The sequence below is a fragment of the Onychomys torridus genome, chromosome 1, assembly GCF_903995425.1.
Source record: "Onychomys torridus chromosome 1, mOncTor1.1, whole genome shotgun sequence".
Classification (NCBI taxonomy): domain Eukaryota; kingdom Metazoa; phylum Chordata; class Mammalia; order Rodentia; family Cricetidae; genus Onychomys; species Onychomys torridus.
Genome location: NC_050443.1, coordinates 105,137,507 through 105,150,177, shown reverse-complemented (window position 1 = coordinate 105,150,177; position 12,671 = coordinate 105,137,507). Strand labels below are relative to the sequence as shown.

Sequence of the window (12,671 nt, the reverse complement as noted above, 5' to 3'; positions counted from 1 at the left end):
TACTTTGCCTGTCTAAAAACACCCATTGGTCTCATAAAGAGCTGAACAGCCAATAGCGAGGCAGGAGATAGGATAGGCGGGGCTGGCAGGCAGAGAGAATAAATAGGAGGAGAAAGCTGGGAAGAGGGAGAGATCAAGGAGCATGAAAAGAAGGAGCCAACCACACAGCTACACAGCCAGACATGGAATATGAAAGAAAGAAAAGATACATAGAATAAAGAAAGGTAAAAAGCCCAGAGGCAAGAGGTAGATGGGATAATTTAAGAAAAGCTGGCAAGAAACAAGCCAAGCTAAGGCCGGGCTTTTATATGTAATAAGTCTCTGTGTGTATTTACTTGGGAGCTGGGTGGCCAGCCCCCCAAAGAACAAAGAGTAAAGAGTAAAAAACAAACAAAAACCAACTATAGGTGTCAGAATGCTTCTTTGCAGCTTTTTTTTTTAAGTTATTGATTAAAAATATATCTGTCTGTGTGTGCTCACATGTTTACAGGTGCCTGAAGACGGGAAAAAAAAGGTATCTAATCTTGTGAGGTGGAGTTAAGGACAGTCGTGAGGGAAGCACATGGGTGCTGGGAACCAAACTCTGCTCCTCTGAAAAAGCACTAGACACTAAACTGGGGAGCCAGCTCTCCAGTTCCTTTAAGTTGTTTTTTGTTTTTGTTTTTGTTCTTTTGTTTTGTTTTTGTTTTTCAAGACAGGGTTTCTCTGTGTAGCTTTGGAGCCTGTCCTGGAACTCATTCTGTAGCCCAGGCTGGCCTAGAACTCAGAGATCCGCCTGCCTCTGTCTCCCGAGTGCTGGGATTAAAGGCGTGCACCACCACTGCCCAGCTGTTTGTTTTTTAAATATGTATTTGTGTGTACCTGAGTACATATATGTGCACCACATTTATGCAGGATTCCCCCAGGGGTCAGAAGAGGGCATTAGATCACCTGGAGCTGGAGTAACCAATGACTATAATGCACCATATGGGTGCTGGGAACCAAACCCAAGACTTCTGCAAAAGCAGTAAATGCTCTTAGCCACTGAGCCCTCTTCCTAACCCTAGCTAAATATTCTTAAAATGGCAGTTAGGTTCTGATTGCATAAGAAACTATGGCTGGGGCTGGAGAGATGGCTCAGAGGTTAAGAGCAATGCTGCTCTTCCAGAGGTCCTGAGTTCAATTCCCAGCAACCACATAGCTGCTCACAAACCATCTGTAATGAGATCTGGTGCCCTCTTCTGGCCTGCAATCATACATGCTGTATACAGAATAAATAAATCTTTAAAAAAAAAAAAAAAAGAAAGAAAGAAAGAAAGAAAGAAACGAAACGAAACGAAACTATGGCTGGAGAGATGGCTCAGCAGTTAAGAGCACTGGTTGCTCTTCTGAGGTCATGAGTTCAATTCCTAGCAACCACATAGCAGCTCACAACCATCTATAGTGAGATCTGGTGCCCTTTCTTGGTGTGCAGGCAGAACACTGTATCCATAATAAATGTTAAAAGAAAAAAGAACTATGACCCTACAGCACTTTGTCATACATGTGCACCAAGGAAGGTCTGCCTCCTCAAAGACCTCCTTCAATATATTATTTGCACTGTGTTTTCAATCCCTCCCCCTCCCTGTTTGTGGGCTTTTCAAGAGGAATGTGGGGAAAAAAAAATCTAAAAATGTCTGATCCACCATGAGGGGAGGGGAAAAAGGAAGCATCTTACACTTCTGAATATGCCTTCCACCCCAGAATCTTCATTTAAAACTTAAAGATCCACATGACAGGACACAATAGGCTGCTATCGAAGCCATTCTGGATCAGTCCTCTTCAGATCTCTAAACTTCAGTTTTAACTGTCTCAGCTGAATTCTCAATGGAGGACAGGAACAGAGAGCCCTTCTCTATAAAAAGCAATGCAGTGGAGGGCCTAATGCTAACAGTTGAAGCAGCAGGCTTCCATTTTAGACTTAAAAACCATCTTATGGTACAGAGCAACGGCCCATTTCTGTTGATTAAATGTTTCTCAAGGACTGGTATAACATTAACTACAAGTGGTTCTGTACTGCCTGTTCCAGGAAATTTCAACCATGCCTTTGTTTCAAAAAGTTATCATCTCGCAACCCTACCTTTGTTTCAAAAAGTTGTTATGAAGACCTTGTTTCAACAACCTTGCAATTGATGTCTCTGTTTTAGGTGGTGGTGATTAACTTATGCTTATGTTCTGCTCCTGTAACCTATTTTGCCCACCAAATCCCCCATTTGGAAACCCCCTACCCCCAAGCTATAAAAACCTTGTCTTCCTCAAATCCAACATTGACCTCTTAAACCCTGCCTTAGGGGGAGGCAACCCATGTATAGGAATAAACAGCTTGTTTTAATTAATTTGGCCATGATTTGGTTGATGGTCTTTCTCCTTGCATCTTTTGGATTAACAAACAAACCCCCCCCCTTTTTTTTTAAGATTTCAAAATTTTATGTGTATTGAATGTTTTCTTGTATTCATGTATGTGCACCATGTGCGTGCCTGGTGCAGCAGAACTCAGAAGACGGCATCAGATCCCCCAAACCTGGAGCTAGAGCTGGTTTGTAAGCCACTATATGGGTGCTGGGAACAGCCATCTTACCACTGCCCAGTCCAGGAGTTACTTAACAGAGGGCACCGAGTGATCACAGGGTTTTCAAGAGCAGTGACATGGCCTGACAGAATTTTACAAAGCTCACTGGGCTCTGCTTGGTTAGAAAAAGACAAAGCATCAGGAAGGGTCCTTCAAAAGCCCCTCCAAGGGCTTCATTTAGGGCCAACAGGATTCCTATGCACGGAGACAAGCCTCTAAGGGCCCTTGGAGGCAGATTGCAAAGTCCCAGGATTTCAAGTATGCATCTAACTTCACAAGAGTCTGGAAAACTGATTTCTGGGGAAGCGTCAATGGCTAAGATCTTTGGAGACCATCGGACTATAGCTGAGTTACCAGGTCTGGCAGGAACTTGCCAAATAAGGTGAGTGGAACTAATGATTCCTGCCTCTGGCCGATTAGGCCTTCCCTCCTTGGCATTTCACATTTTTCTTCTCAAGAGTCATGCTCCAGTTTGTAGCTAAGTCTTTGTTAACAACCAGACCTTGGCCTAGGAAATCAGCCGACAGAAAAGACGACTTTCTTTGGGTCTGGATCTCACTATATAGCCTAGACTGTCCTGGATCCCAGTGAGCCTCCTAAATTCTGGGATTACAGGCATGAGCCATGACACCTGCCTCCAATGAAAGCAGCTAAATCATCTAAGACAATCTATTTAACAAACTTAAGGCAAGGGACCCATGTAAGTTTATCATGGCTGAGGGCTTTACCTCCAACAGTGCCTCTATACCAACTTCAATCCTTGCTGGAGTTTGTATTTATCCATGTACACACATACACACCTACACCCACACACCACACCTCAGACAAGGGACAATTTATTAGTAAGGAGACAAACACTTGACTGTGGAGACTTGAAGATTCTCTGGCCTGCACTGGCCCTGCCCTTGCTCAGCAAGCTGGTCTTTGCAGATGTCCATGACAACCTTGGCTTTGCATGCAGACTGGAAGCTCTGAATGCTCCTGGTAGTTCTGCTCTACTTCACCAGTGTCCAGCGTCAGGGTGGCAAGGCCCTCAAAGCACAGACTTGGGCTCTTTCCCAAAGGGCCCTTCCTGGATACAACCATGTCCAGTGATCCACAGGCAGAGGTGGAAACTGACTCCGCCACAGCAATACTTCCCCCTCAGGGTGGTCAAGATGTCCCTGCCTTGTTTTGACACCTTAAATTCAAACAATCCATGTTCTCCCAGCCTAAGGTTAGGAGGATTAAGGTTTTTTGTCGGGTCTTTTTTTGTTTTGTTTTTTATTTATTTATTTATTTATTATTTTGCTTTTTGCTTTACCATGTAGTCCTGGCTGACCTAGAACTCTCTATGTAGAGTAGTCTGGCCATAAATTTGAGACCCGCCTGCCTTTACCTCCGGAGTGCTGTGCCCAGCAGAGAGATGTGTTCTTAACAAAAGGCAGCAGGATTTTAGAGTTGAGTCCAGCTTACCAATTTTACAAGTGTGACGAGCTTCCTCTGCTGGGCAGTATTCTAAAGCTGTGGTACAGCTCATCCTGGCGAGGTTCCCAACACCTAGCCAAGAGTTTCCTGAGCATGAACAATATGATCTTCAATCTGTTTCTGTTCTCATCCTCCCCCCACACCCCTCCCACCATTTCCCAGGCTTTCCCTGCCTTCAGCAGCAGATAGCTCCCTCTGGTACTCTGGGCCTTTACCCTCCCTGACTCCCCATCACTCTATTGCAGCCGGTGACTCCTCCTGGAGGAGAGGCCTTGACAGACCATCCCCTATCCCAAAGGGCCTTAAGACCATATGCCCGCGCTGGTGCTTGATTCGAGCAGAGCTATCACTGAAACCTTTGCCACACTCTGCACACTTGTATGGCTTCTCCCCAGTATGTGTACGCCTGTGCTTGACTAGATCTGAACTCCGGGGGAACTCTTTCCCACAGAAGCCACACACATGAAGCTGGCTGGGTCCAGAGGGCTGGCCCCGTACTCGAGACTGGGGGCCTATGGGTATAGGACCAGGTGGGTTATGTGGCCGCAGGAGGGTAGATGGTGGTGGTGGTCTGGTGCGTTCGCCCTGGTGGGTTCGGAGGTGCTTGACTCGGGCAGAACTGTCAGCAAAACCCTTGCCACACTCAGGACAGAGGTAGGGTTTCTCCCCTGTGTGCACACGATGGTGTTTCACCAGATCAGAGCTTCGGCGGAAGCCTTTGCCACACTCAGGACACTTGTGGGGCTTGTCACCTGCCAGTGGTGGGGGAGGCTCCCCAGCCTGTGGGCCCTCAGGCTCTGGTTCCAAGCCAGGCAGGCCAAAGGGCCCGTCACTGGAATGTGAAGGGCTTCGAGGTGTCAGGGAGGGGCTCGTGCCAAGAGGAGGCGGAGGTGGGCTGAGGAGGAGGGGGGCTACAGGGTATGCGGAGAAACTGAAGTCCTGGGGCTCCACGTGGGTAAGGCGGTGCCGAAGAAGAGTAGAGCTCAGACTAAAGGTGCGGTTACATTCCGGGCAGGCGTGAGGCCGCTGGCCACTGTGCGTTCGGAGATGCTTCACCCGGGCCGAGCTGTCAGCAAAGCATTTACCACACTCGGGGCACAGGTAGGGCTTCTCGCCTGTGTGTACCCGCAGGTGCTTCACCAGGTCAGAGCCCCGGGCAAACTCCTTTCCACACACATCACAACCGAAGGGTTTGGGCCCCAGGTGGCTGCGCTGGTGGCTGAGGAGGCTGCAGCTCAGCACAAACCTTTTGCCACAGTCAGTACACATGTACGGCTTGTCCTGGGCCTTGGGTCTTTGTGGAGCTGTCGGAGCTGCCTGAGATGGCTGCCGGCGGGGAACCACTGGCCGGGGGAGCTGCTCCCCTCTGTGTGTCCGCTGATGCTTTATTCGGGCAGAACTGTCCCCAAAGCCCTTGCCACAGATACCACACTTGTAGGGCTTCTCCCCTGTGTGTGTCCGCTGGTGTTTTACCAGGTCAGAGCTTTGCCGGAAGCTTTTACCACATTCCCCACAGATAGTGGGGCGCTCACCAGCAGGAATCCGGGATCGGGGGCATCTTGGGAGGGCCTGAGGCTACTGTCCGGACTCTGCAGGGCTTCTCCCCAGAGTGAGTTCGTTGGTGTTTGATTCGGGCTGAGCTGTCCCCGAAGCCCTTGCCACAGACCCCACACTTGTAGGGCTTCTCCCCTGTGTGAGTCCTCTGGTGTTTCACCAAATCTGACATCTGCCGGAAGCTCTTGCCACACTCACCACACAAGGCGGCAGCTCGGTCATTACTAGCCTGTCCCCAGCGGGGTTCTCCCAGGACTCTGGGCTGTCGCTTTCCAAGCCCCTCTCTGTGGACCCATAAGTCATCCCAGCTCTGAATGCCTTCAGGTTTGAGAGAAGCATTTCCTACTTCATGATCTGGGGCTAACTGTTCCTCTTCCTTAAACTCTAAGCCATCCCCCTCCTGTGGAGTATGTTCCAGCTCATCCACCAGAGAGGCCTCCATATTCTCACTCCCTAGAACCGGGGAAAGAAAACAGAATTAGAAATCTCACCCTTTGGCTCAACCTCATTTTTTCTTCTAGTGCTGCTGGAGTGGAAGCCGGGGCCCTCTACCCCTAATGGTAACTTCCCCAGTAACACTTAACAGTGGATAACCTCCTGAATTTTTCTCCCTCTCTACTGAATTTAGGGAGCACTAACTACCTGTCTCTCAATAATTATAAGTACCACTGTGTTGCATCCCTAGCTCTTTTTGTTTTATTTTGAAACAGGAGTTTCCATAACTTGCCCAGGCTGGCCTCAAACTTTCAATCCTGCCGGGCATGGTGGCACATGCTTCTAATCACAGCACTGGGGAGGCAGAGCCAAGTGGATCTGACCTCAAGGCCAGCCAAGAAGGCTACAAAGTAATAGCTTATTTCAAAACAAACACCAATCTCAGCCTACCACTTCAGGGGATTATAGGTGTGCATCACCATCCTGGCTTACCATGTTTTTAATCAACAACCACTAAACTAAACAATACGGGACCCTCAAAATCCTATCAATAATACTCTATTTCTATTTTTACACTCATGGAAACAAAATTAATTTTCTTTCTTTTCTTTCTTCTTTTTTTTTTTTTTTTTTTTTTTTTTGTAGCAGGCTTTCTCTTTAGCATCCAACCAGCTCCCAAATCATGACATGGAGACTTAGTTGTGGACGCTCAGCCTTATTATGCTTGTCCCACTAGCTCTTATAACTTAAATTAACCTGTTTCTCTTCATCTACAAAAAGCCTCAGGCTTTTTACCTTTCTTTCTGTCCTACTCTGTGTCTTGCTGACGGGCTGGCCCTGGGTGACTCCCTTTTTCTCTTTCTCCTTTTCTCTTACTTATTCTCTCTCTCAGCAGCCCCACCTATCCCTCCTCTGCCTAACTATTGGCCATTCACCTTTTTATTAGACCAGTCAGGTGCCTTAGGCAGGCAAAGAAACATATCTTTACATAATTAAACAAATGCAGCATAAACATATGTAACACATTTTTGCCTAGTTAAATAAATATTCCACATTTTTTTCTTTTTCTTTCTTTCTTTTTTTTTTTTTTGGGGGGGGGGTGCGTTTATAAGACCTTACAAGGCTATCTGGAACTTGCTCTGTAGACCAGGCTGGCTTTGAACTCACAGAGATCTGCCTGCCTCTGCCTCCAGAGTGCTGGGATCAAAGGTGTGCTCTACCACCACCCAGCTTTCTCCCGCCCCAGACACCAGAGATGTGTAACCCTGGCTGTCCTGGAACTCACAAAGATCCTCCTGCCTCTGCCTCTCAAGTACTAGGACTAAAGGCTTGGATCACAACCACCTAGCTAAAGTAATTTTCTTAAGGCTGGAAAGTTAGAGAATAGTCAAGTTTCTAATTTGCATCTACCCAAGCCTGTGTTATATTACAGTATCTCTATTCAGAAAACCTAGTATGGAATCTTTCTACTGAATCTGTTTTGCTTTTTTCCTTCAGTTTTTGAGACATTCTTACTATAGTGCCCAGGGTGGCTTTGAATTCTCCACCCTCCTGGGATTACGGGTACACAGAGAATAGGCCAACAATGGCTATTCTGTCCCTTGTAACTTCAATGACTCTACATGTACTTACTTCCCTACAGATACTGTGGGGTGGTGGGAGAAATGACCAAGTAGCAAGGACTATCTATAACTGTGGGTTCCTAACAACTCTGTTGTTACGAGAGAGACAAGAGATAAGAAGTCAAGGACGAGCATCACTCGGCAGCAAGGCGAAAACTATGGAAAGGAATGGGGGTTATCTGGATCAGGACACTGAGACTAGTCGGGGTAAACAAGGTCTGTACGTAACCCTAGGTTCACGAAAGGCTTTAATTAGTGGAAATAAGGAAGGTGAGGGAGGTTTGGGGAAGGGAGGCAGCCAGGATGAGAGCTGCATTTACTCCAGACTTGCTGCAGAGCGCGTGCTGAGGACAGGGCAGGCGAGGTCATCACAACTGAGCCCCGAGGCCTGTGCAGAGCCCAGGCAGCACGGAGGAGTGAAGGCCCGCGGGGGAGGGGAGAGGGCCGCGGAGGATGCCCGCCCCTCGGCCCGGCACACAGTAGGTGCGCAGAGACGCTGGCTCCTTCCCCTCGGGTTTTGCTCCCGCGCCCCTTCGCCCACGCCCGACTTTCCCGGGTCCCCAAGAAGCCATTACCTGTCGTCGGTGCGGCGCCAACCGCCGCCCTCACCTGCGCCGACGGCTCTCGGCCGCTCCCAGTCCGCCGAGCGGCGGAGCTCGGTGCCTCGGGTTCAGCCGCGAGCTGCCCCGTCGGCCCACGAGCGGGGCGCGGCTCCGGCGACGCCGCGGGCACTCGCCGTCCGTCCCCTTGCCCGCGGCCGCCAGCGGCTCCGGTGCGGGCTCCGCGCCACGCCGGGAGGGGGCTCGGCCCACGTCCCGGGCGCCGCGGGGCGGGACGGGAAGCGGAAGCACGGGGCTCAGCGAGCCGCTCTAGGACCCGGAGGAGCCGCGGGCTCGGCGGCCACGGAGCCCGCTGCAGCGGGGCCCTGCGGCGTTGGCGGCGTGCCTCCCCGGCTCGTCTAACGGGTGCGGTGGGGCCCGGCCGCCCGCGCGGGTCGACGGGGAAGGAGCCCGGGGATCGGGTGGGGGAGAGGCCTCGGCAGACAAAGGGCTCCGGAGAGCCGGCGGGCGGGGCGGGGCGCCGAGGCGGGGGAAACAAAGCCCAGCCCGGCGTGGGGGCTGGGCCGGGGCTCGGCACCGAGCGCAGCCCGCCAGGTCCTAGCCTAAAAGGCACGAGTCAGGCCACCGCCGGCGAGGGACACACAGTGGCGGGGGCTAGAGACGGGGTGCCAGAGACAAAGAGATGTAGAAACGAGATAAGAGACGGCGGCCAGTCACCCAAGCCGAGTCCTGCAGAGAAACGGGCGGGAGGCAGAACAAAGGACCACAGGCAGAGACAAAGGTGGAGACACAAAGGAAGGCTGCCAGCTTGGCAGAGGCCAAGCCCAGGGAGAGACTGAGGAATTAAGCCCTGCCTCCATCTTAGTGGGACCCAGTCCCTGGATGCAATCCCAGGAGCTTGTGTGCTAGGCAGGCTTTCCTTTGTAGAGGTGAGTGCCTGGAGTCCTGCCACCAAAGAGAAGATAACGGGGTTTTTAATTCGTATGTATTAGCATCTTACATTAAAGCAGAAGTTTGAGATAAAGTTGAAATATGAATCATCGGTCCTTTGAGTGCTACCAGTTTTAGAGAAAAGCATACAAAGAATAGACATAAGAGATTCGGGGCCAGTGGGGTGGCTCAGTGGGTAAAGGTGATTGTCACCAAGCCTGACAAGTTCTATCCGGGGAACCCACATAGTGGAAAGAGGGTCCAAGTTGTCTCTGACCACATGCACCTGTGCAATGCGCCCTTATTACTCCAAATTTAAGAAATTCTAACTTAAAAAAAGAAACTAAAAGGGCTGGAGAGATGGCTTGGTGATTAAGAGCATGCACTGCTCTTACAGAGGAGCAAGGTCAGCTCCCAGCACGCACATCCAGCAGCTCACAATTGCCAGTAACTAGCTCCAGGGGAATCCCTTTTCTGGTTTCCCAGGACACCGAACTCACAAGCACAAATATACACACACACCCTATACACAGTCACATATACATATAATTAAAAATAAAATAAGAGGCCAGTGGCACAGTCCTTTAATCCCAGCACATGGGAGGCAGAGGCAGGCCGCTCTCTGTGAGTTCGAGGCTAGCTTGATCTACAGAGCGAGATCCAGGACAGCCAAGGCTACACAGAGAAACCCTGTCTCGAAAGCAAATAAATAATAAAATAAGAGAATTGGGACTGCGGAGATGTTTTAATGGATAAAGTTTTTGCCACACAGCATGATGACCAGGGTTGAAATCCTTAGCACTCAAAGGTGCCCGGATAGTGGCTTACCTGTAATCTAGACCAGCCAAACTGGGAAAATACACACACACACACACACACACACACACACACACACACAGACACACACACACACAGAGGCTTAGGGTTGTATCATTCAGTGATAGAGTGCATGCTGATTGTGCTTGAGGCCCTGGGGTGGATTCCAGCAAGCGAGAGTCTGGGGATGCATAGAGGACTGTAAGAGACACTTAAATGGACCTATGCAAGACAACAGAAGGGGCTGGTGTGTGTGTAGCTATAACTGTAATTGGTAAATATCAGAGTACCCTGACGCTCCTAGGACTTCCAAGTCCCAGCACAAGAAATTGGATAGATTTCTTTAGTTAGATTTTGTTGTATACACGTGTAAAATTTCCAAGTTATTATTTTTTAAGGAATTGGATGGGGACACATAGATTAGTGGTAGAGGCAGAGACAGTTTATTAAAGAAGAAAACATTTCCAAGAGAGGAAGTGGGCAGGAGCTGGGGAAAGGTTAGAAGCTCAGAGGTGCTCATGCATGCCTGACACATTGGGATCTTTAGAGGTCATCTGTATAACACAGTTACGGCGCATGCTCTGTGCTCTGTCAGCCTTGCTGGTTTGGGTCTTTCCAGTTTTCCTTTCTGCCAGCTGGTTTCTTCCCTGTGCTAATTTTGACCTCACCCTTCACCCTACTGTCCTGTTACTTCACACTAGCACTCTAGGGGCTTGAGGCCGGAAGATCCCAAAATTAAGACCATCCAGGGTTTTATACGCTCTATCAATAAACAAATTAATTTTTTTTTTCAAGACAAGGATTATCTGTGTAATAGAACCCTGGATGTCCTGGAACTTGATTTCTAGACCATTTTGGCCTTGAACTCACAGAGATCCGCCTGCCTCTGCCTCCCAAGTGCTGAGATTAAAGGTGTGTGCCAGCACTGCCCTGTCCAGACTCCATTCCTGTACCAGTCCTCTACACCACAGACCCTTAGACATTTAGCTTGGTTCAGAGGCCAGGCCATTTTTCTTGGACTGAGCTATGCTACTGGCATCCAGAGTCCCCAAAGGCCTGTGGGACTTCTTAACCCTCACAAAGCCTCAGGCAAATCAGTTGAATTCCCAAACTATAATGACAGATTTGGAATTGAGTGTGGTCAAAGCTTTGAAAAATAATTTCAAAACGTTATCACAGGACTGAGGAGATGGCTCAGAGGGTAAAGTGCCTGTTAGCATTCAGGCATCTGTGCTGGCCTGCCCTTAGGGTCCTGACAGAATACATCCTCAGCTACAGCCACTAAGAGCACCCTCAGTGCGCATTTGCTACGTTCCCTTATAAAAGGCGTGCCCTGCCTGGCTCTCCTCTCTTTCTCTTCCTTCACTCTCATCCCCAGGGACCTTCTCTCCCCTCCCCTCAATAAACCCCCCACATGGACCCTGTGGTATGGTGTGACTCCTTCCCGCCATTTAAAAAATACAAATATGGTGCCATGACTCGGATTTGAACCAAGGTTGCTGGGAGCACAACGCAGAGTACTAACCACTATAGCACCCTAAGGACAGGCCAGTACAGATGCCTGAATGCTAACAGGGCCTGCTGCTCAAACATGAAGACCTAAGTTCAGATCCCTGTAAAAGCCAGGCCTGGTAGCAGATCTGTAACCTAAGTGTTGGCAGGGAGAATCAGGCAGCTGCCGATTGTTCGGGGCTCACTGACCAGCCAGCCAATCAAAACAGCAATCTCCAGCTTTAGTGAGAGACCCTGTCTCAAAGACTAAGAATGATTGAGGAAGGGGCTGAAGAGATGGCTCAGCATTCTTCCAAAGGATCTGGGTTCAATTCCCAGCACTCACATGTCAGCTCACAAGTGTCTGTAACTCCAGTTCCAGGGAATCTGACACCCTCATACAGACATACACGCAGGCAAAACACCAATGCACTAAAATAAAATTAAAATGAAATAAGGGGCTGGAGAGATGGCTCAGAAGATAAGAGCATTGGTTGCTCTTCCAGAGGTCCTGAGTTCAATTCCCAGCAACCACATGGTGGCTCACAACCATCTGTAATGAGATCTGGGCAGAACACTGTATACATAATAAATAAATAGATCTTTAAAAAAAATAAAAATTCAAATAAATAAATAAATAAATAAATGAAAGGGTAGTTGAGGAAGACATCCCCTTGTTATCTCTGACTTCCTCATGCACCTGCACAGGTGAGTACACCCACATGCTCACAAAAATATGCACATGTAAGATATCGCCAGTAAACTTTGTCTTTCACTGGGCAGTGGTGGCGCACGCCTTTAATCCCAGTGAGAGGCAAAGCCAGGCAGATCTCTGTGAGTTCAAGGCCAGCCTGGTCTACAGAGCAAGATCCAGGACAGGCACCAAAAGTACACAGAGAAACCCTGTCTTGAAAACAAAACAAAAAACAAACAAAAAACTTCGAATTTCATTTGGCCCAAAGCATTCGGTAGGAAATACAGATAATACAGCAATAAAGAAAACTACACCTTAAAAATGCATCACTGGGAGCAGCAAGTCCGAAAAGCTCCTTTTGATCCCTGGGACTCCCACATGGTGGCAGCAGAGAGCTGATTTTGGCCGGCTGTCCCCTGACCTCCATTACTTGCAGTAGGACATGCGTACACCCCCACAATAAAAAAAAAAATTTAAAAAGAAAGAAAGAAGGGTGTCATGGTAGGTCTCTCCTT

The 12,671-nt window shown here is 49.0% G+C and overlaps 2 protein-coding genes across 2 annotated transcripts in view; one reads left to right on the top strand and one right to left on the bottom strand.

Annotated features, from left to right (window-relative positions):
- Window positions 1-3,877: 3,877 nt before the first annotated feature.
- On the bottom strand, window positions 3,878-8,667 carry Znf48 (zinc finger protein 48). The gene is given in 3 exon segments (XM_036194684.1): window positions 3,878-5,608; window positions 5,610-6,061; window positions 8,241-8,667. Coding segments are annotated over 2 exon segments (1,764 nt in total). The 5' UTR covers window positions 6,051-6,061; window positions 8,241-8,667; the 3' UTR covers window positions 3,878-4,285.
- Septin1 (septin 1) overlaps window positions 8,123-12,671 on the top strand; it is a 25,175-nt gene continuing 20,626 nt past the window's right edge. Inside the window, exon 1 of the mRNA XM_036194705.1 lies at window positions 8,123-8,148. The gene's annotated coding sequence lies outside the window, so the exon portion shown is untranslated. The remainder of the gene's footprint in view (window positions 8,149-12,671) is intronic.